At 40.3% G+C, this 24,938-nt stretch overlaps 1 protein-coding gene across 4 annotated transcripts in view; it reads right to left on the bottom strand.

The window, feature by feature from the left end:
• TCP11L1 (t-complex 11 like 1) overlaps positions 1–24,938 on the bottom strand; it is a 30,732-nt gene that overhangs the window by 5,084 nt on the left and 710 nt on the right. The window contains exons 2-9 of one of the 4 annotated variants that reach the window (XM_019738577.3): positions 22,507–22,693; positions 14,346–14,478; positions 12,714–12,834; positions 11,769–11,989; positions 9,716–9,852; positions 7,186–7,382; positions 3,360–3,541; positions 1,428–1,600 (exon numbers count right to left, since the gene is read on the bottom strand). In XM_019738577.3, the coding sequence (XP_019594136.2) occupies positions 1,428–1,600; positions 3,360–3,541; positions 7,186–7,382; positions 9,716–9,852; positions 11,769–11,989; positions 12,714–12,834; positions 14,346–14,478; positions 22,507–22,669 (1,327 nt within the window). In that variant the 5' untranslated portion in view covers positions 22,670–22,693. Of the gene's footprint in view, positions 1–1,427; positions 1,601–3,359; positions 3,542–7,185; positions 7,383–9,715; positions 9,853–11,768; positions 11,990–12,713; positions 12,835–14,345; positions 14,479–22,506; positions 22,694–24,938 lie in introns of those variants that run through there. The other 3 variants (XM_019738579.3, XM_074336188.2, XM_074336189.2) reach the window with 3 other exon arrangements.

Genomic DNA, 24,938 nt, shown 5'->3' with positions numbered 1-24,938 from the left:
TTAAATAAACATTGCATTCCTTGATCAACCAGTGGACAGATTTTTTCAGAGTGCCACTGCAGCGATGATGAAAAGTAATAGCTAATATAATACAGTAGTATTTTTAATAGCTACTCATTTATCGAGTTTTATGTGCTGCCAGCGATGATGGCAAGCGCTTTATACTTGTTATCACCTGTAGTCCTCTCGGCAACCTTGGAAGGTTGATGGTATTATCCCCTTTTCAGAGATTAGGAAACTCAAGTGTCAAGTCACTTGCTCAAACTACACAGGAAGTACATGTAAGGAAAGCTTATACTTCTCCTACACTAACCCTGCACTTCTCCACACTTGAAACACTCTGACACCAGATGTGGGAGAGGTTTCCTCGCGCCAAGCAATGCTTGTGACTCCAGCTGGGTGTCCTACAATTTTACTCAATTCTCACACCACCTGGAGATAGCGTCAGATCCCACAGGTTAAGGGCTCAGTCCAATGAGACTGCCCCCACTTCAGATGCTAATCACAAGTAGTAAATCCCCAGGTCACCCACAACTGCTGTCCGACTTGGCTACAAATCAGAGGTTCCCATCACCTTCTCTCCTTTGGATTTGTATTACCAGTATTTACAAGAACAGCTCAGAGAACTCAGGGGAACACTCATGTTTACCGGTTTATTATATAATAAAGCACATGATAAAGGACACAGATGGACAGCCAGAAGAAGTGCTGCACAGGGAGACCTGGGAGAGTCCCGAGGACAAGAGATCTGGTCCCCATGGCGCTGGGGTGCATCACCCTCCCATTACCAACCCAGAAGCTCTCCAAACCCTGTACTTTGGGGATTTTTATAGAGACTTCACACACAGGTATTTCCAGCCCCTCTCCCCTCTCTGGAGAATGGGGGGTGGAGCTGAAAATTCGAAGCTTCTAATAATGGCTTGGTCTATCTGGGGACCAGTCCCCATCCAGGAGCCCACCCAGAGTCACCTCATTAGAACAAAAGACCCTCCTACCACCCAGGAAATTCCAAATGATTTAGGAGCTCTGTGTCAGGAACCAGGGTCAAAGACCAACTATTAGAACCACAGATGCTCCTAGTACTCTTATCACTTAGGAAATTACAAGGGTTTTAGGAGCTCTGTGCCAGGGGCCAGGGGGCCGGTATATATATATATATATTCCCCCCCCCCTCCCTGTTATTTCACTGGAGCAGGGTTTTGAATCAAGGTCTGTGATTCCAAAGTCAGAGTCTTCAGAACAATGATGGCTGCCTGGTCACTTGCTCAAACCTTTGGGTTGCCCTAATAGCACTGTGGCGATGAATCACTCTCTCCTCACTCACCGGCCTGGTAATCCATCGAAACCCTTTTAGATTTCTTCAGAGGGCCCTGTCTGCCAGCCCTTCTGAGTGCACATCTCTGCTTCCTGCCTCCCCCGAAACGTACCCATGATCCTGCGGATGGGGTCGTCAGGACTGGCCACGGCCTGGATCTGGCCCTTGAGCACGATTTCTTTGTCCATGGTAAAGGGGGCGAATCCACACTGGGAAAGGCAGCTGCTCACCTCCAGGCAGACTTTCTCCCCAATGGTAGTCAGGGCATCCTTCAGACGGAAGGAGCTTGAGCAGAGAAGGGAAAGGAGAAGCCAGGGAAGAAAGAACACATAAACAACGTGAACATCTACCCAGCTCAAACAGCCTGATAAGAGTCACAATAACCAACTCATGGACTGACATGTTCAAAGGGAAAATCTGTGACTCTCTTCCTTGCCCCTGACTTCTCAGGCTGTGTATACCTGACTCAGGGGGATCTCTCTCTCTCTCTCTCTCTCTCTCTCTCTCTCTCTCTCTCTCTCTCTCTCTCTCTCTCTCTCTCTCTCTCTCTCCAAGAAAGGACAGTAGGAAGAGGAGGACTTCAATTACATCAGAACCAACAACCCAAAACTCAACTTCTTGCTAGCATCTGTGTGGTGAAATAAGCCTGGAATGGACTTAAGAATATCTTGAATATCTCTGAAGCAATATACAAGAAACCAGAAATTTGGTAGTCGTGGGATAGGATAGGGAGAGAAACTTTTCCTTAGACATCTTTTTTCCTTTTTGATTTTTGAAACACGTGAGCATATTAACTACTTAAAAGAATAAATTAAATTGAAATCCAAAAGTAAATAAAATTCGCACCTGGATTTCCTGGGACCCCCAGGCTCTCCTAGAACGTCTATTGGGAGCCTTCCTGCTGGTGGGTCTTCTATGGGAAGGCAATTGCCTTTGTTCTGGGTCTTGATTGTTTGGACATTAGAATTAGTGGGAGCAAGTGTGCAAACCCTGAGTTTCACTGCTGGTACCAAGTCTGCCAGCCTCTGGCTGCCAGGGTTAAAATGGCAGTGGCTGGACTCCTAGCGAAGCACGGGACAGGGCCCCTCAAATCAGCACCTTTGACAGAGCAGTTCTACTGGAGGGGGACCTAGATGACAGCCCAGAGTTACACCTCAGACTAGGCCTCACCTCAGCAAACACCTTCTTGGCCTAAGTCAAGACCAAGAACCGCTAGTCACATGTGGACACGCCCTTCACCGCACTCAACACCCGCATGCTTTGTGCAAATTCAGCAACAAAATTCCTCCATTTTGTAATGATGAGAAAGTCTGGGGGCATTCCCTTTGAAGAATCCTCCAAATTGGACCTTGTCAGATAGTGTTTACTCAAAACCATTCAAAAATATTCTATATGCTGCAAACCACATAAATCACCTAATCTGACTTCACTATGGGCGCAAAAGTATGGATGAGTGCTGGTGGATAAAATAATCCATTTATATCAAGCACAAAACGTCTATGAAGAATGTGCAAAGGGCAGAAAACTTGAATCACATGCTTGTAACTCTAAGGAATACAGGTTATTTCTTATCTGACCTTTCCCTAGGACTGTGCTGTCCAAACTGTTAGCTGGTTATGAAAGCAATTCAATGGGTAGCAACCAGTGTTTTTTAAATGGAATACAACAGAAATATCAGGATGTATTAAGCATAGTTAGGGTAAGTTTCGCTTTGTGAAATTTTTATCTCAGTTACATATGTGTCTAAGTGTGTCCTGGATCACAATAGAAAATGAATTTCTCACTATGGGTCCTGGTCACAAACATTTGAAAGCCACTATCCTAGAGCCTTGTGACCTCTTGAGTTCGCTCTAACTTTGACCAGATAGCTCTGAATCAAGTCTGCCGGGGCGAAGAAAGTTGGAGGGCAAGGTTTCCTCAGTTCCTAGAGAGTGTCCCCAGATTCTGCCTTATACTGGGAGACGTCCATTCTAGTATGCTCTCTGCCACCCGCTGCCTCCCATCCATTCATTAAAGGTCCACCCCATAGCTCTGAGCCACTCACGGCAGATGCATATCTGTTAGCAGAATCTTCACAATCATCTTGAGTTTCTCAGCAAAGTTGGCCTGGCTGGCAATTCCTGAGGCTGCCATGCTGAATGTGACCAGCAACACGGCCCCCAGGATGGTCAGTTGCTCCAGCTGGAGCTGCAGCTCTTGGAAGCGAGACTGGTCCATCAAAACAGTCTGTAATGAAAACACAAACCATCCCTGAGCTGTAAATTCGAGCTGGCCAGCAGAGGGCAGTGGGGCCTCAGCCCCCACATACACCGCCAAAGTTTCCCTCAGGATTTTCTACCATGTTTCCCCAAAAATAAGACCTAGCCGGACCATCAGCTCTAATGCATCTTTTGGAGCAAAAATTAATATAAGACCCGGTATTTATTATATCATATATCATATCATTTCATATCATATCATGTATTATATCCAGTCTTATATTATATTAAAATAAGACCGGGTCTTATATTAACTTTTGCTCCAAAATACACATTAGAGCTGATGGTACAGCTAGGTCTTATTTTCGGGGAAACATGGTAGTTATTTCAGAGCCATAGGGAGTCATGTGTGAATTATCCTTTCATCTCAGAGCTCCTTCTTCCTTAAAAAGGCCACAGCGGAGCGCACTCACTAAGAGCATGACACAGACGGGCTGTGAATCCAGACTCCGACGTATAATAGCAACATAACCTCACACAAGTTTTTTCAACTCAGTCCTCAGAAAAATGAGGATTCCTACCTCACAGGGCTGTTTTAAAGATGAAAATAGACTGTGCATATAAAGCGGCTGGCAGAGCCAACACTCAGTAGATAGAAGTTATATCATTAGACAGGAAAGAGTCACGCAGTACAGAGCAAGGGTGACCTAGTCATCCAGCTCGTCCAGGACTGTCTCCGCTTCACAACGGAAATTCCCAAGTCCTGTGGATTACCAACACCAACCGCTGTAACAGAGGGAAACGCTCGGCCTCTGGGACTCATCTCCTTCCAGCCTGCCTTGTGTCAGTGGCCTCCAGGCGAACAGCTCCTGCTTAGTCATGCACACAGACATGCCAACCATTAGAGGAATTCTGCTTGTGGTGTGAGTTTTACAAGAGCAGTTCCTCCAGTTTCCCCTTCCCCTGACATAAAAGAAGCCTGAACTCTGTAAGATGGATTTGAGGAACCACTAGGTCTCCCATCGTCTCCCTCGGCTCCTTCACTGATAAACCTTTCCTTGCTCCAAACTCGGATGTTTTGAGTTTTGGCCTTTCAAAGAAAGCATCACGCACCTGGACTTTGGACCAGAAACACCACCCCTACCCACCCTCCAACTCCCCCCGCCCCCCCAACACACACACACACTCCAAACTAAGACAGTAACAATTTGTGGTCTTAGCCCAAAATTCTTCTCAGGAAGTAAAAACTATCTTTGAAGATGGAAACTCCTCTATTGTTAAACACAAGATGCTTCAACAGACTTCTCATCAGCCTGTTTTTTTGCTGTCACATTGCTAGATGGCAGTGTCCTAGCTTTGATGCCTCCCAACGGTATGCAGTACATGAGTTTAGGATCCAAAAGACTTCCAAGGATCAATACCCAGAGTAGATGTCTGTCCCCAGTGAAAACACCAGCCTCCCCACAGCCATTTTTTAAAGGAGAAGTGCCCTCCAGGAGCCAGCATGCCACTGTTCAGAAAGGAACCTCCCCATGTCCCCCTCCTCCAAAGTTCAGCACCCTCTTTAGAACCTCCTCTGGCACAAAACAGGGAACTCAGAGGCAAGAGGTGAAACCTTTGGCTTGCAATGTCTTGAAAATAAAAACAAGGAACTTGCACGAGAAAGTTATTTAATTTAGAGAAGTAGCAGCATCTGAGTGAGGCTAGAGATCAGCAGACTGAGTGCCCTCAGAAAAGAAGGGGAGTCTACACCAAACCAGCTCTTTGCAGACAAAATGGGGGAATCCCTTGTTAGTCATCTCTCCTAAAGGATTACTGCAGTTAGAAGTACCTATTGTGAAAAAACATAAAAAGAAAAAAATACTGCTCTGCATAGAAGACGAAGAAGTTTCTTTAGATGAAACTGAAAAGCAACATCACTGCTACGGCTTTAATCCAGATGAGTAACAGTAGGACAGCAGTGCAGCACCACAAGCTGGAAGCCCCACATATTGCCGGTGGGATTATAAAAGGAGGCAACTATTTTGGAAAATGGTGTGGCAGTTCCTCAGAATTTTAAACTTAAAAGTCACCACAGGATCCAGCAATTCTAATTCTAGGTACGTACCCCAAAAGAACTGCAAATGTATGTTCACACCAAAACTTGTACACAAATGTTCAGAGCAGCACAATTCACAATAGCCAAAAAGTGGAAACACCCAAATGTCCATTAATTGATACATGAATAAACAAAATGTGGTATAGCCATACAATGGAATGTTATTCAGCCTTAAAAAGAAAAGAGGGCCGGCCCGGTGGCTCAGGCAGTTAGAGCTCCATGCTCCTAACTCCGAAGGCTGCCAGTTCAATTCCCACATGGGCCAGTGGGCTCTCAACCACAAGGTTGCCAGTTCAATTCCTCGAGTCCCGCAAGGGATGGTGGGCAGCGCCCCCTGCAACTAAAATTGAACACAGCACCTTGAGCTGAGCTGCCGCTGAGCTCCCGGATGGCTCAGTTGGTTGGAGCCTGTCCTCTCAACCACAAGGTTGCCGGTTCGACTCCCGCAAGGGACGGTGGGCTGTGCCCCCTGCAACTAGCAACGGCAACTGGAGCTGAGCTGCGCCCTCCACAACTAAGACTGAAAAAACAACAACTTGAAGCTGAACAGAACCCTCCACAACTAAGATTGAAAGGACAACAACTTGACTTGGAGAAAAAGTCCTGGAAGTGCACACTGTTCCCCAATAAAGTCCTGTTCCCCTTCCCCAATAAAATCTTTAAAAAAAAAAAAAAAAAGAAAGAAAAGAAATGCTGACACACACTACAGCATGGATGAAACCTTGAAGACATTATGCTCAGTGAAATAAGCCAGACACAGAAGGACAAATACTCTATGAGTCCACTCATACAAGGTACCTACAGTAGATAAATTCATAGAGACAGAAATCAGAATGGTGTTTCCCACGGAATGGGGAGAGGGAAGAATGAGGAGTTAGTATTTAAAGGATACAGAGTTTCAAACAACTACTTGACTTGGAGCTGATGGGTCCTGGAAAAACACACTTAAAATAAATAAAAGTTAAACAAATCAATCAATTAATAAAGGATACAGAGTTTCAATGTAAAGATGTAAAAGATCTGGAGATGGATGGTGGTGACGGATGCACAACAATGTAAATGTACTTAGTGCCACTGAACTATGCACTTAAAAATGGTAAATTTTATGTTGTGCATATTTTACCACAATAAGAAAACTACAAAAAATAAAAATAAAAATAAAGGAATGATGTACTGATACATTCTACAACATGGATAAACATAAAGCTTAGTGAAAGAAGCCAGACACCAAAGGCTGCTATTGTATGATTCCACTTACATAAAATGTCCAGAATAGGCAAATCCATAGAGACACAAAGTAGATCAGTGGTTGCCAGGGGATGGGGGGAGGGGACGGGAGAGTGACAGCTAATGGGTACAGGGTTTCTTTTTGGGGTGATGAAAATGTTCTGAAATTAAATGGTGGTAATGGTCCCATAACTCTAGTGAATATACTAAAAACCACTGAATTACACAATTTAAAAGGAGAAATTTTGTGGTATATGAATTATATCCTGACAAAACTATTATTTTTTAAAAGTCAGCAGCACAAAAAGAAGTGAGCATATGCAGTGAGACTGGTCTGGAGCACCTACCTCAGGGAAAGGTCTCTGGAGGTGGTCCCATCTCAGGAGCCTCAGGTATGCATGATTCTGGACAGCAACGGGATTTGGCACAGGGCCCTCATCAGAGCCAGAGGCCCCTCCCCCCACTGGCAGGGCATTTTTATACTTCTGATTCATAAGGTCATCTGCAGCTTCTTCCAACCACTGGGTGACAAAGTCCAGGGAATCTGTGGAAAACAAGGCTGTGAACTTTACTGTGACACTCAGGGGTGCTTCTCGGAATTACTTTGGGGAAAATCATCCTGGAGGTGTGGTATGGTACAGTACAGAGTATGGACTTTGGAATCAAATAGAACTCGGTTCAAATCACAGTATTGCCAATTACTGGCTGAGTCATCTTCGGCAAGTCCTACTCTGTCTGAATATCAGATTCCTAAGATAAGAACTGTACAACTTCACGTCATAGTCTGTTGTGAGGATTAAACAAGACAGTGACTACAAAGCACCTAGCCAGGCTTTGCCACCTACAGATGTTCAACAAACCTTCGCTCTCTTCTCTCCCGTCTTGGCTTGTCCTTGTCTAGATCTTAGTCTCCTGTCAATGTAGTTTACTTCCAGCCTTGCAGTAGATGAGCTCTGTCACATTTGATGTGTATTATACGGCATCTGGAGCATTATCAGGGGAAACTCAGTTGTCTTTCATCCACCACTATGCTCTCCCTACTTTTCTAAGCTGAGTAATGCACTAGGGACTCTGAGGGACACAAGAGAAAGCAGATGAAGTTTCTGTCCACATTATCTAAGCAAAACGTTCCTCTGACAGGTCCTGGACTCTGTTGCAGCTCTGCCAGTAGAATCCACCTTAAAGCCAGTGGGCGGCCAAGGCCAGGGCTGGAGTTCACGCCTCACTGTTGCATGAGGACACACCTCTAGTTCTGTCAACACAGGAATCACACCAAGCTCTTGGTTCTGAGCTTCACTCTCCCTTCAGCTTTCTGCTGACAGCATTCTCTGTAGCCCACCAACTGTGAGTAATAAGCACTAAACTCTGACCAGCTCAAGGACTGTGTGTCGTCCTTCACTGGGCCCTGGCTGCATCTGGCTCTCACACTAAGGCTCTTCAGCCTATCAAACGGCAACCCTGGATGTCTCCTGAGGGGCAGTACAATACTGGTTGAGGAAGTGAGCTGTGTAGTCAATCAGTTCTGGTCAAAAATCTCTCAAAAGCTACGTCCACATCTGTAAAATGGGGTTTAAGAATAGGCCTACCTCACAGGCTTACTGTGTGAAGGTATATATGGTAGTGCGCATAACACCCTTGATGTAATAAACACTAGCCAATCTTGTTCTTCTAGGGCTGCTACTTCTACCTCTGCTCTTTCCTTCTCCTCCTGGCCCCCATCTCCGGGGCTGGATGAACTCTTCTGGTCAGACAACACAATCTATCCAGAGACAACCATTTTCATCTTATGACCAGCAAAGTTTGAGGCTAAACAGAACTCGTAATAAATTGGATCTGAAGACAGGAATTTACCCAAAACATCAGCTACCAATACAGAGACCAAAAAAGCACCCTAGAAATGCAACACAGTTTTGGATTCCACAGTCATGTTTTTTCCTATAGTCATCTGAGAAGTTTATAAAATATAAGACTTTTTCTGGGTCTGAAAACAGAAGGTTTCTAAATATAAAACAGAAGCAAAGTGAAATTTCTTGATGTACCTCACAGTGGGGAGAAAAGTAAATTCAACGGTCACAAAAAGTCCGTCATGCTTTTAAAATCAAGGCCAAGCATACCATTTATCTCAAACCGGTGCCTTTATTAAAAACTTATTTCATTTAGGACTTCTTTGTCTTTCAAATTTCTATTCTTATATCTTACGTATACTTCAATTGCTTATCAGTTAAATTTTCTTTTCAAGTCGTAATGTCTTGTGCTTTTCTGTCTTCAATTCAGACTGTTCTCATATTAAATTTTAGTTTAGTTTTTTTTTTTAACAGGACTTTATTGGGGAACAGTGTGTACTTCCAGGACTTTTTTTTTTTTTCCAAGTCAAGTTGTTGTCCTTTCAATCTTAGTTGTGGAGGGTGCCATTCAACTTCAAGTTGTTGTCCTTTCAGTCTTAGTTGTGGAGGGCGCAGCTTAGCTCCAGGTCCAGTTGCTGTTGCTAGTTGCAGGGGGCGCAGCCCACCATCCTTGCGGGAGTCGAACCGGCTACCTTGTGGTTGAGAGGACACTCTCCAACCCAGTGAGCCATCCGGGAGCTCAGCGGCAGCTCAGCTCAAGGTGCCGTGTTCAATCTTAGTTGCAGGGTGCGGAGCCCACCATCCCTTGCGGGACTCAAGGAACTGAACTGGCAACCTTGTGGTTGAGAGCCCACTGGCCCATGTGGGAATCGAACTGGCAGCCTTCGGAGTTAGGAGCATGGAGCTCTAACCGCCTGAGCACTGGGCCCGCCCTTTAGTTTTGTCTTGAAAACAATATCGTTATGCAACAAGCTATAGCAACTAAAATGAAAAAACACAGACAACAAAAGAGCACTACAAACATTAAACATACTTGGCTGCTTCTCCAAAAGCTCTTGAAACTTCTTCCTTTCGTATTCGACTGACTGCTGCATGAGATGTGGCCTAATGCTGCTGACAGAAAAGTTTGCCATATCGACTTTCATTAGGTCCAACACAGAAAAAATTGCCCTAAAAGAAAAGAGATACAAGGAGTTAGAACTGGGCACTTGGAAAATAAATAGTTTTAACAAAAAGAGATGAGCAGATTTGAAATCGTCTTCTCATGTTAGAAAGGGTAGCAAGAAAAGTTAGAAAAATCATGAGAAAGTAGATTAAGAAAAACAAATATAGAAACATAAAAACTTCAATAATGGTTTCAAAAGACTGCACATTTGTAAGCTGCTTTCTGTCCCCATCCCTCTAGCCCTTGCCCCCAAGCAAACATAGCTCCCCTCACTGCTGTTCCTTGGCTCTGGGTCAGCTCTCATGACAGCCCCAGAGAGACGAAGGAGCCCAAGACCCAAGGTGAAGGGCAGAGAGCTCACCACCTGTTCTCTGCTTTCACGTGGGTGAATTCACTTTCCTAGGAAAGAAAGAAAATTAATTCTCCTTTCTCCTCTCCTCTTACCCTAGTCTCTCTTAGTTTCTGGGAGTGTTTCATGTTCTAAGTCTGGTGGCATAACTGCCGTTTCACACTCTGAATGTACCCAATGGGCAGACTTGACAGTGCATTTTAAGAACCTATATTTAGGAAATAACCTAAAATACAGAAAAAAGTTCTGTGCACAAAGATGTTCACTGCAGGGTTAAATAGTAAATAATTATAGATAATTGTCCATCTTAACAGAGAAATAGTTAATTATATGCAAGTGAATAATTTGCAGCCATAGAAAATGCTTATGGGGAGTTTTTTAAAATAGTTTCAGTTGGTTATAAAAGGGCAATGCAAGAGATCTTTGTGCTGTTGGAACTGTTCAGTATCTTGAATGTGGTGGCAGATACATAAACTTACACAGGTGATAAACTCATATAAAAATGAATATACACACACAAAAATGTATACAAGTAAAACAGGAAAGCTAAGTGAGATCAGTGGATTTTACCAATGTTAACATTCTTTTTTTTGTAGCTTTTTTTTTTTTAAAGATTTTTATTGGGGAAGACGAACGGGACTTTATTGGGGAACAGTGTGTATTTCCAGGACTTTTTCCAAGTCAAGTTGTCGTCCTTTCAATCTTAGTTGTGGAGGGAGCAGCTCAACTCCAGATCCAGTTGCCATTGTTAGTTGCAGGAGGCACAGCCCACCATCCTTGCAGGAGTCGAACTGGCAACCTTGTGGTTGAGAGCCTGCATTTCAACCAACTGAGCCATCTGGGAGCTCAGTGGCAGCTCAGCTCAAGGTGCCGTGTTCAATCTTAGTTTCAGGGGATGGAGCCCACTATCCCTTGTGGGAGTCAAGGAGTCGAACCGGCAACCTTGTGGTTGAGAGCCCACTGGCCCATGTGGGAATCGAACCGGCAGCCTTCGGCGTTAGGAGCACAGAGCTCCAACAGCCTGAGCCACCGGCCAGCCCCACCAGTGTTAATACTCTAGTTGTGATATACTGCAGTTTTGCAAAATGTACCATTGGGGGAAAATGGATAAAGTATACTATATTATTACAACTCCATGTGAATACACAATTATCTCAATGACACTTTCAAATAAAAAATAAGTGAAATGATTAGGGTATAATGTTAACAGGAAAAGTCAGGCCTGCAATGCCCACCAGAAGGTCTTCTTAGGTTCAGCTGAACATTCAGACTCACAAGACTACCACAGGTTTGGCGTCATCTACTCACACAGCTTGCCAACACATCAGCACCAAGCATTCCTCTTCAGCAAGAATTACAGTATCAGCCACAGCATCCAACTCAGCATGTGGTGAATTTTAAATTATGGGTGAATGTTTTTCCATCTTGCTAACTTTTCTACATTTTATAAAATGCTTGCTTAAAAAAAATTTTTTTTAAATGCATGAGTATCTACACTTGAGGAAGTCTAAATTTGAAAAATAGGCTCTATATTTTCAGTGCACTGTAGGTGATTCAACACAATTCCCATACCTGAAAAGGGGCACTATTTCCTTAATGTTCTTTAGTTTCTGCACTTCCTCATCTCGAACAGGTGCACACAGTGTCCCCATCATGCCAATAATGAATTCTGCCAGTTTGGAAATGTCTAGGGCCGCATTCTCTGCCTGCTGTTTTATCAGATCCAGATCCAAGACTTCTGTAATCTGGTTTCTCAGTCTAGTGTGACCAGGCAGCAAGAAAGATAAGAGAGTCTACAAGAGAGGACAGCCAAGTTTAATCAAAGTTTCTTAGTCAGACATCATTTTCGATTAATGTAAAGGAATTTACATCTACCCAAATAAGGGTTTGCCAATTGTTACTACAATGGTATGCATATTTTAATCTCTTATTCAACAAATCTGCAGAAACACATGTTTACAAATCATTGAGACTAGCTATTTAAGTTTCCACTGAAGCCCTAGGTAGTAATCATTACTGGATACAACATAAATAAACTGTTAAAAGTGAGAAAAGAAAACGCATTAATTAACACAAGCCTGTGAACCAACCACAGATGCCAATTTCCATAGATACATCTCTCCTTCCATAGTACTGCGAAAACAGCCCTGCCTTCCACTTAATGCCTCCTCTATCCCATAGGCTGAATCACTTTTTGACCATTATTAATTGAACATGTCCATATCTTTTAAAAATTTTATAAATCACCTATATTTTATAAAACAACTTTTGTTTAAATAATTCTGTTTTTAAAAAATATGAACTTCTTCATCTACAAAAGAAATGCCTTCAGGTTATCATAGCTTGTTTAAAAATTTTAAAAAGGCATTAAGCCTAAAATAGTCTCAATCTACATTTTAGCAAGTACTTTCACGTCTTCATCCTCTGATTTCTTTAAAGTCTTCCAGCACAGTAACACAGAGAGGATGACTATGCCTAACACACCAGAAAAGCATCGCAAGTTGCTCTTCAACTCACCTCTTTGATCTCTCCGACAAGTTTAATGGCATGGTCATATGATGGCGGGTCATCACTTAGCTGGACACTCAAGCAATCCCAAAAAGCTTTATGTACAATCTCCTTTACTCTCTTCTCCAAACTGGAGGCAAATGAGAAAAAGGAAGAAGAAAAGAAAATCTTTGAGCCTCAAATCACTTTCAAAAGCACAAATTCTATGGGTTTATGGTGGGAAATTTTAAAAATAATTTGGATAAAAGACTTACCAGACATACTTAAACCAATCATATACCTTATTTTTAGTTAGTGATTTGTTTCAATAAGTACCTCATTGGATAGAATAACTTTCAACTAATTTGACAGATAACATTAGTCCAATTAATAGCATATAATAGTGCCATTACGATAAAAAGAATATTGGAAAGTTCAGAGCTATTAATTTTTAGTTCCTGATACCATCAAGTTTCCTAAGATATTTATGTTTAAATAGCTTAACATAATAATTCAGCATGTATACAGGCTGAAGGACTTTATTTTCTAAAAAATATCCTATTCCCATGTGATATATGAGATAATTGCTTAATTAACTACCAAACTGTAAAAGTTACATGTAACATCGCATTAAAACTAGTCATTATATCATAAGCAAAACAAATAATTCTTCATTATTAATATGAAAAAGTACTATCTTTGCAGAGCATGTAAGGAATGTCTGTACAGTCATATTTAGAAGCCTACTGTGGCACCCACTAGAGCTTGCCAACCCAGCATCCATTACTCCTCCTCTGTTAACAGAATACCAGTGTTTCCCACAGCACTTTTACAATTATAATGAGCAATGATTTCTCTTTCTTATGAAAATACATGTTAAAAGGTGCACCTTACAATCAGTAGAGTTTTGGATTCAATATGGTATATGCCAGACGCTAGGGATACAGAGAATAATGCATAGTCCTTGTATACAGAGGGTGCCAAAAAAATGTATACACAGTTTAAGAAAGGAAAAAACTGTATTAAAATTGTAATACTCAGGGGGAGGGGGTGGTAGGTGAGGGTAAAGGGGACCAAATATATGGTGATGGAAAGAGAAATGATTCTGCATGGTGAACAAACAATGTGATATATATAGATGATGTATTACAGAATAGTACACCTAAAATCTATGTAAGTTTACTAACAATTGTCACCCCAATAAACTTTAATTAAAAAAATAAAATAAAATAAAATTGTAATAATATATACTGATAACAAAAGATGAATACAAGTCATGTGTATACATTTTTTTGGCACCCACAGTATGTAGAGTTTACAACTTGGTGAAGAACACAAGTAAACCAACCACTACAGTACAATGTGATAGTTACAAAAAATGAATGAAACAATATGAGGCAGCTAAGTCCTGTGGAGTAGGGAGAAGCTAACATGAAAGATTTCCACAGGAGATTTCCAGACCTTTTGTTTACATTTTGAAGGATCAGTGGTCCTTTGATCCACTTTCAAACTCTAGTAATTCTTGGTATAGGGATATTTTTTAACAACAACATACAAAAGGAGAGGTGTATTTGAATATAGTGACATCAAGTGAAGAAAACATTTCCAGAACTGGGAAATGATAGCATTCTACTAAACAAAATAACTCAGTAACCACTTTACCTGTCTTCTGGTAATTCAATAGGTTTAATCCTGAAGTCTCCATTTACTATAATTTCATGGGCTAAAACCATGTTAGTGACTCCTTTTGCTGTCTCTAGAAGTTCTTCTACAGTCACAAAACGAGGAGGACTAGCTGTAACAAAAACCCAGCGTAAGAGATTTGCTTCTCTAGATTAGAATTTCTATTAAAGTAAGGAGAAAGCAGTGGTTTTGGTACTAGCCAATAATTTTGGTTATGCATCTATTTATGAACATATTCTGGCAATTTCAAACAATAAATTTACCTATTTCATATTCATGTTTTCTTTTAACTTAGAATCCTAAATCATTTACAATATTCAAAACCTGTTTTGTTTTGTTTTTACTAAGACAGGTCAATGGAAAATGATTACTAAGACTTAGAAAAAAAATTTAAGTTACAAACTATCAATTTCCCAATACATCAAGGGATCCCTTTGCCTCCTGTCTATCCTAATTGCAAAAGAGAGACACCAAATTTAAGATTTCCTCTTTTGCTGTCATGCATAGTTTACATTTTGCTCCACCATTAACACTGTGCCATGAATGAATCTCCCCAAATTAAAAGACCATTGAGTACTTTAGGTGCCAGGTGCTGTTTAAACAACTAAAAATCACTACCCTGTACAGGATACAAAGACAGAATACAAGAAGTCTAAAGCTGACTAATGAAGAAATGAGAGGGTTTGTGACACAAGAATTTTGTAGACTGCAGGGTCACTGAATCGAAACCTTGAGTCATCTTTCTCTCTCTCTATGTGTGTGTGTGTGTGTGTGTGTATACACACATATATATATAATTTGACAAAAATATGTACATATGTCAATTGACAAAAATATATATATAAATATATATGTCAATTGAGAGCAGAGGATCCAGAAATAGATACACACATGTGGTTAATAAGGCAAGATTCATTCTTTTATCAAATGGTGCTGGAACAATTAGATATCTGTACGTAAAAGAATGACTCTTGACCCTTACCTCACATGATAAATAAAAACTTACCTCACATGGTAAATAAAAACTAACTCAAAATGGACCACAGGCCTAAATATAAGAGCTAAAACTATAAAACTTCTAGGAGAAAACATAAGCACAATTTCTTGGATAGGATACAAAAAGCTCAAAATATAAGAGGAAAAAACGGATAAATTGGACTTTATCAAAACTCAAAACTTTTGTTCTGTGACTCTATTAAGAAAATGAAAAGGCATACCACAGATAGGAGAAAATATTTACAAAACATGTATCTGCTAAAGGATTTATAGCTAATATATAAAGAACTCTTACAACTCAATAATAGAAAACAATAAGAAATGGGCAAAAGATGTGAACAGACGTTTTTCCAAAGTAGATATACAAATGGCCAGTAGGCTCATGAAAAGATGCTCAACATCATTAATCATCAGTGTGAAATAACGGAAAATATATATGTTGGTCTCTGCCCCCGGTTCCTGGCACAACTCCTAAAACCCTTGTAATTTCCTAAAAGATAATAACTAGGAGCATCTCCTATCCTAATATTTGGGCTTTGACCCAATCCCTGGCACAGAGCTCCTAAAACTCGTGCAAATTCCTACGTGACAAGGAGTCCTAGAAACATCTTTTGTGCTATTGAGGTGACTCTGGGTGGGCTCCTGCATGGCTCCTGGATGGGGGCTGGTCACCAGAAAGACCACGCCATGATTAGAAGCTTGGACTTTCCAGCCCGTCCCTCAGAGAGGGAGAGGGGCTAGAAATGGAGTTAATAACTGATCATAACCTCCATAGACGCCAATAGCACCGGGTTTGGAGAGCTTCCAGATTGGCCAACACATCCATGCTGGAGGGTAACACACCCCAACTCCATGGGGACAGAAGCTCCTGAGCCTGGGATCCTCCCAGATCTCACCCTACATATCTCTTCATCTCGCTGTTCATCTGTATCCTTCATCATACCCTTTAATAAACTGGTACACATAAGTAAGTGCTTCCCTGAGTTCTGTGAGATGCTCAAGCAAAGTAATTGAATCCAAGGAAGGAGTCGTTGGAACCCCCAATCTGTACTTGGTTGGTCAGAAGCACAGGTGATAACCTGGGCTTGCAACTGGCATCTGAAGGGGGTGGGGGAAGTCTTGTAGGATTGAGCCCTTAACCTGTGAGATCTCCAGGTAAACAGTGTCAGAATTTAGTTGAATTGTAGGACACCCAGCTGCTGTCACAGAGAATTACTTGGCGAGAGGGAGGGGGATATATTTGGTGACTAGAAGTTAAGGATTCTGTGCGACTAGTAAAGGAGACACACAGGAATAAAACAGGAGGAAGGACTGGGTTTTTCCCCACACCGGTAGAAAACTGTAGGTTTTTTCTTTTAAAATCAGGGAAATGTAAATTAAAACCACACTGAGATACCATTACACACCTATTAGGATGGTTAAAATTAAAGAGACTGATCATACTAAGTATTGGCATAGATGTGAAACATCTGCAATTTTCATACATAAGCAGTGGGAATGCAAAATGGTGTAGTCACTTTGGAAAACAGTCTCTTGGTTTCTTAGAAAGTAAACCATACACTTACCATATGATCCAGGAGCCCCACTCCTAGGTCTTTACCCAAGAAAACTGAAAACATATGGTCATGAGAAGACTTGTACTCAAATGTTAATAGCAGCTTTATTCATAACAGTCAAAACCTAGAACTATTCAAATGTCTATCAACTGCAGAATGGATAAACAAATTGTAGTGTAACAATACAATGGATTACTGCGCAGCAGTAAAAAAGGAACAAACTACTGATACTTGCAAAAACATGGATGAATCTTAAAAGCATTGTGCCAAGTGAAAGAGTCAGATATAAAAGACTATCTACAGTACCATTCCATTGATATGAAATTATAAGATTGGCAAAATTATAGTGTCAGAAAGCAGATCAGTGGTTGCCAAGGGACGGTGGAGGAGGGGGATTCACTACCAAGGGCAAGAAAATTTTGGGGGGTGATGGAAATGGTCTAGCAGCTCATGATTGTGGAGGCAGTAACAGCTGTAAATGTATTTGTCAAAACTCATCAAATTGCACATGTAAAATTGGTGAATTTTATTTTATATAAATTATACCTCAAAAAAGTTGATTAAAAATCATAAGGCACTCAGTAGGGATTTGCTGTATGTACAATAATTATTAAATTTCTTCAAGCTAGTATTCTGTTACCATTTATCAGAAAATGGAACCTCCACTGTGATTTATTAATATCAAGCATCAGGAGCTATTAAACTCCATCGAGTTCTTATCTCTTAGAAAGAAATGCAGAGATCCTTAGCAGGGCTTCCAAGTTTTGTTTTAACCTTGGTTTTGCAAAAATCTTCAAATATGTGATCATCTTAAATTTATGAAACTAACAGAAACACACCAAGCTCTCTCAGGCATTTGGGTAATGATAAAAAGACTGTTTTTTGCATAACCAGTCGCTGCCTGGTTATGAAATGCAATGGACAGAGGCTATCAGGAAGAAAATCAGCTTCCTCTAGACTCTGCTGCATGTGACCTTGAACAAGTCACTTAAATCATTCAGGGCCATTGTTTCTTAACATGCAAAAAGAAGATAACAAGACTGAAGGATGTTCCATGAAAGACGAGACTCTTCTAAATTCTAGGCAAGTGTGGTTTGGGCATACCTGGGACAAAACAGCTTGTACCACGTGCTGAAAATATCAGACACCAGGAAGAAAGTTTTCAGGAGCTGTCCAAGTTAGACTACTTAAAATCAGATTTAATAATGGAGGGTACATGATCAAGAAAGATAAAAGCTACAATTCTAAGATATGATCAAAATATGTTATAGATTTACATATACAGGAATTATTCATTTCACACTAATTATAGGGTTGTGGGGTGACATTTGTTTGGACAATATGGCTTCACCTCAACTTGTGAAGAGAATGAATTGTCATAAGAACCATGAAAAATGGTAAGGTTACGTGTATGTTACCCTGGAATTTATTTTACTACGTGATATAGAACTAAAGCTGTTGCTAAATTCTGTTACAGCATTTGTGTACTGACGGCCTATTAGAGAAACTGAAAACCACACTAAGTTAAACATGCCCATTGGCAAACAGATTCGAAAATAAAGTGAAGGTCTAACATAGAATGGTCACTCTCTACATTTCTTTACTCAGATGTTCTGGGATCTGAGAAATCTACACACTCTAAAGAGATGCTTCTATTCACACAAGTAGATGGACATTTATGGAGATGGCAAATGTCACCTAAGCAGCCAATATAGAGTGAGTATAGTGAACCAAGGGCAAAGCTTATCCATAGAACTTACTACACTGTGTGGAAATTGCTTGTTAACCTGCCTTCCTCACTAGACTGCAAACTCCATGAGGACAGAGACCTTGAGTGTCTGGTTCACAGCTGGATCCCTGATATACAGTATACACTCAATAAACACTAACTGATTGATTGAATATAGAGACATCATAATTCAAAGTCTAGTCATGCACTTCAGAACTGTAAGAACTCAGTGTCATCCATTTATCTAAGGATGACTGGGATCTACTAATTAACCGTACAAGTATCTGACTGAATAAACCAAAATGCTAAATGGGAAATACTAGCTAGAATAACAATTGATGTTTCATATCTGAATATGGCATCTGTTTACTCATCAACTAGGTCATTAAACACTAGAGCAGAAGGTGCTCTGTGAATAGAGAATTAAAGTATATGGAAGTAGAAGATCTTACAGGAAACATCAAGTGACAGTTGACTGATCCTTGGCCTAAGGATCTCTGTATTAAAACAACAGATCGTATTCTACTTTTTATTTATTTTTTATTTCTAAAAATTTATTTTTTGAGGTAACATTGGTTTATAACATTATAATTTGACATCTGTATATACTGCATCCACCACAAGTCTAGTTTCCATCTGTCACCCTACAACTGACTACCTTTAATTTACCTGTTTCACTCTCCCTCTACTCTCCTTCACCTCTGGTGACCACTGATCTGTTGTCTGCCTCTATGAGTTTGTTTTTGGTTTTCGTGGGTTCATTTGTTTTGGTTTGGTTTTTATTCCACATATAAGCGAAACTATACAGTATCTGTTTTTTTCTGTACGACATATTTCATTTAGCATAATATCTTCAAGGTCCATCCATGTTGTCACAAATGGCAGGATTTCACCTTTTTTATGGCTGAATACACACACACACACACACACACACACACACCATCTTCTTTATCCATTAATTGTCAATGGACACTTAGGTTGTTTCCACATCTTGGCTATTGTAAATAATGCTGCAATGAACATAGGGTTACACATAAAGAACAGATCACCTTTTAGAATCAAATCACCACTTCAGATCAGTGCAAACAAACTCTTATAAGCCAGGTATTTTTGCTTTTTCAATGTTCTGCATCAGTTACTAGTAGCTCTGCATTCAAATTCCAACGTGGGGTGGGGGGTGAGGGTTTTTTCCCTTTACCACCATGCAATTCTTGAACACCAGCTGGATGTCCTACAATTCAACTCAATTCTGACACTACCTACCTGGAGATAGCATCAAATTCCACAGGTTAAGGGCTCAGACCTACAAGACTGCCCACACCCCTTCAGACAGTGGTCAAAAGTCCATGTTGTCACCTCTGCTTCTGACCAACTGGCTATGGATCGGAAGTTTCAACATCCCCCTCCTTGGGTTCAACTAATTTGCTAGAGCAGCTCACAGAACTCAGAGAAATGTTTTACTTACTAGATGACTGGTTTATTATAAAAGGATATAACTCACGAACAGCCAGATGGAAGAGATGCATAGGGCAAGGTATGGGGAAAGGGCATGGAGCTTCCATGCTCTCGTCAGCCTGCCACTCTCCTGGTACCTCCATGTATTCATGCTCTGAAGTGCTCTGAACCCCATCCTTTTGGGTTTTTATGGAGGCTTCATTACATAGGCATGATTGATTAAATCACTGGCCATTGGAGATTGATGAAACCTCCAGCCCCTTTCCCCTCCTTGGAGATGGAGTGGTGGGGTGGGTGGGACTGAAAGTTCCAACCCTCCAATCACATGGTTGTGTCCCCTGGCGACAGCTCCCATCTTTAGGTTCCCTAGATGCTTTCCAAAAGTCACCTCACTAACAGAAGACACCTTTATAGATCTCATCACTTAGAAAATTCCAATGGTTTTAGGAGCTCTGTGCCAGAAATGGGACAAAGACCAAATATATATTTCTTATCATAAATCACAATAACACAGTTATCGATGGCAATTCTACCCTTAAAATATTACTCTCTATTATAATTTGCAAGGCTAAAGGTTATCTTTTTGCTATTTACATTTTAATTTGTAGAATTCCAGATGTGATTTTAGAGTTACTTTAAACTCATCAGCTATACATTTACACAGTTTTGGAGAAATATCTGCAGTTAATTTCATACTTTGTAAGTTCTTATCTATGCTCCACATGGGCAGTGATGCCTCGTGAACTGAACCCCCAACTCTGGGGTCTTAGCTTTACCATTGTGGCCCACAGCCCTGTACCTACCTATTACTACAAGGAGAAAGGACAAGAAAGCCAGAAATAACATTTTAGGGCATTCATTTTAAACTTCATTTTGGTATGAACCTCTATGAGAATTTAATGAAATCTTCCATGACCTTCATCCTAGAAAAATGCATATACACACAAATGTTGATATACTTGTTTGGCTGTTCCTGGACCCCCTAACACTCAATCATGGGTCCCAGGATAAGTAGTCTTGCCTTAAGGGCATAACTACGTAGAATTTCAGCTAATGTAGTCCAGCTTGACATTAATTGGAAGTCATGCCATTAGACTGACAGGATGCCAAAGGCAAGACCAGGAATCAAAGAATGACTGAAGTGTTCTTATAGCAAACATTAGTGGACTCTGTTTTATTGTTTGAAGGTCCTCCTTTATCAGCAACTGTAGGTGATAAAATTATCACATTAGCCAGCTACATCCACATTACAGCAACCAGTCCTGGTATCTTTAGATGTAACACATGACATGTTAGTAGCATCAACAACTAATGTATTACAGTAGTAATAACAGTAATATTAACAACTAATGTTTATTGAGCATTTATTTTGTTCTAAGTGCTTTACTTGAATTCATTTAATCTTTAAAACCACCCTAAAAGGTAAGTGTTATTTTCCTTATTTAAAAAAGGAGAAAACAGAAGCTTTCTAACTATACATCTTAGAGACAAGGCCTAGCACATACCTGATAGTTATTAACAGCATGTTTCCCTGACACAATTTGACCTAGCAGTGTATTTATCAAAATCTATGTGATAATAAACCACAATAAAACGGACTCCACTAATATTTGCTGTAAGAACACTACATTGACTAATAAATTACCTGGGGAGGGCTTGGATGGTTTTAAAAGAAGCACACCTAAAACCCAAAAATGTCTGTACTTCTTCCAAATATGAAGAATTACTGATCACCTACACTTTAAAGAGATAACATCAGCACTGACATTCTTAGACTATGAGACTCTCTTAAAACTTTCATTTTTGGACTCACTTCAGAAAACTTAAGCATTCTTAATAAAAGACATGAGTTGGGGCAACTGCTGGGAATTTGTGGGGAAACTGCCATACCTTCATCTAAGAGGCTTGCTCCCTGCCAGGGATCTGAAATGACTCCATCACACACTTCAGCAAACTGAATGCCCTCAACCTCGTGGGAACTAAGCCCCCAGGCAGTGAAGTTAGGGTGTGGTGAACTTACATTCAAAACCCCCCTTTTTCAACCTGTACAAGCACAGTCCTGGCTGGAACCTGCCTCAGACTTTTCAAACACTCTTTTAATTAAAGCTGCAATTTGTACTCCACCCTCCTATTTCTCATAACACTTCAGAGAAATTGGAATGTCACCGAGGCTGGAGGAAACAGGAACATTCTGGAAATTATTCCAAAATTTTAATTTTTCAGGCAATTGAAAACCCTCAAGTGACTAGAAACTGTTGCTATTCTTAAACGCTAATTATTGGCAATGTTATCATAATTACTGGAACCTAGCTCAAGGCCACATGTACAAGGAAGCCTAATAAAAAAAAAAAATCATCTGAAAATAATGATACTACTGTTTCTAACCAAAGTCAATTTTGCTTACAGTGAGGTCTTTGCACTCTTTGGGTGCTAGGAGAGCCCGATTTTATTTTTTTCTGTAAAGCTTCATCAGAACCTTCCACAGCATCTTCAAGGCCTTGCTCAGAATCATTTGCTTTTGATTTTTCTGCTTCTTTTATATTAGACATGTCAAGATTTTCAGACATTTTCAATTAAGTTTATTCACTTTCCTAGGAAAGAAAAAAATAATGAACCAAAATATTCTAGCTCCATCAGTATGACTGGCAAATCATTTAATCTCTTTGGGTTTCAGTTTTGTCATCTATAAAATAAATGGGCTTGCTAAGTATCCAGCTATAATATTCTACTTCCATGATTAAACAGATACGTGTAAAATGACACTTCCAATTTATCACATTTATGGACTTGTACCTCAGACAGAAAGTAACTAGTATGAATATTTTTGTCCCATTCCTCCTGAGTACCATGTCACAAGAACACAGGGCCTTAAATTGTTCAAAGAAAACTCTATAAATTGCCTGCTTCTATTTTAATCAAAGAGTAATTGAATTCTTAAATTCTTCACTTTCATTCCTGAGAAATGATAGGAAAACTCTTTGGAATGATGCTTTTAATTTAGCTTCCAAGTGAATATACTGGACAGAGGAGTTGGTTCCCTGTTCCTATTATATGAATAAGATACCTGGGGATGACAGAAGGTACAGTCTTATGAAGCATTCAAGAAAAATGTGTAGGGCAAATACTTTTATTAACTTCTTGCCAGTCAGCAGGAAAAGATGGTGAGTAAGGCAGGAAGTTGCAAATAACCATAAGATATGTGGTTTTCTTTTTTCTTTTTTTCTTTTTTTTTCAACTTGCTGATTACAATAGGAAAAACGCTTAACACATTGGTTTGGGCCAGTTAATAAAGACCCGGAATAATAACCTCTGATTTACCATAAAAGTTTTTGTCAAGTTGTGGTTTTTTTCCCCTCTAGGTTTAGGGTTCTCTATTCTTGAAGTGTTTTCAATTAAGGGAGATGAAAGACAATGTTTCTGCATTTATACTACAAAAAATAATTAGCATTTGTACTATTAGCACTTTAAGATCACAAAACATGTTCATAAACACTAATTAGACTTTATAATACACCTGGGAGATAATCCAGGGATCAAAAGAAATGTCTACTGCTTTCAGGCTTGGCAGACTCTCTTCTACACATTAGAGAAGAATTACTTGATATAATTATCTGAAATTTCAGATACTTCCATTAAATAGAATTGACATTTTCAGGCCTGTATTATTAATATGAAAGTTGCTTTAATGCAGAACCCCTTTACCTTCCAACATCCCACTCTAGACACACATCTCTTCTCTGTCATAAATCCTATTTGGCTCTGGGAATGCTCCAAGATCCAAAATGTAACATTACCAGCATATTCTATGAGAAAGGACAAAAACACTTCTAATTTTATCCTCTTCACATGCTGGGAATGAGCTCAGAAAGGATGAAGTAACTCATTCTGTGCAGTGAGGAGAAAAGGCAGGAATTCCAGGTCTCTAATACTCTGGGAAGTAAACTAACCCATCCTTTAAGACTGGCTCTAGTCCAAGCTCCTCCCAGGACACCTCCCCAACCTCACCAGTATTTGCACCTTTCTCTGAACTACTGTAGGAGTGGTTACTAGACATCTGGCATTCATCCTTGCCTGAAATCCAATTCAAAACATGCTTACTTAAATAGGAATAGAAAGATGAAAAGGCATGGTCTAGAGGGGGAGAGAAGACATGCTTATAAGAAACACAGTGAAACTTAAGCTTTAATGGCATTATGAGATCACTACGGGAATATAGCAGAGGGAGAAACTAATTCTGCCTGGAAGGAGGGTGGGATAACCTTCCCAGTAAAGGTGACATTTGAGCTGGTCTTTTTTAAAAAGATAGGATTTTACCTAATTAAAAAGTGTCTGGAGAGGGAGAAGAAGTGAAAAGGGAGCCACTTTACTCAGAGTATAAGGGAAGGCTCAGGAAAATGAGTAGAAGTAAAGAACAAGTGGCAGGTAATGAAGATGAAAAGATGGGTTGGGGCCCGATTGTAAAATTGCTAGTTTTTATTTTTAAAAATCTCTTCACCTAGATTTTTAACTTCTTAAGGGCCAAGACCAACCATATTCCCCACATATGCTCCATACGTATGTCCACCAAACACAAACCCACCAAGGACTGTTGATGGCTGTGTCATCTCTGTGATGTCAGTGTATGTGGGAGGGATGGGCGTTGGTCTCAGATATACATGGCTTCCAATTCTGGCTCTTTACTAGCTGTGTAACTCCAGCTTCCTCATCTCTAAAATGCATCTAACCTACCTCTTCGGTTCGGGGTAAGTTTAAACGACAGAGCATGCATAACAACAGATGGCACACAATGGGCTTCCCACGAATGGTAACTATAGTTACAGGGCTATAGGATGCAGC

Source organism: Rhinolophus sinicus, chromosome 14, assembly GCF_057876585.1.
Source record: "Rhinolophus sinicus isolate RSI-liver-muscle chromosome 14, RSI-T2T, whole genome shotgun sequence".
Classification (NCBI taxonomy): Eukaryota; Metazoa; Chordata; class Mammalia; order Chiroptera; family Rhinolophidae; genus Rhinolophus; species Rhinolophus sinicus.
The sequence above is the reverse complement of the archived record's forward strand: the minus strand, read 5'-3'. Positions and strand labels throughout refer to the sequence as shown.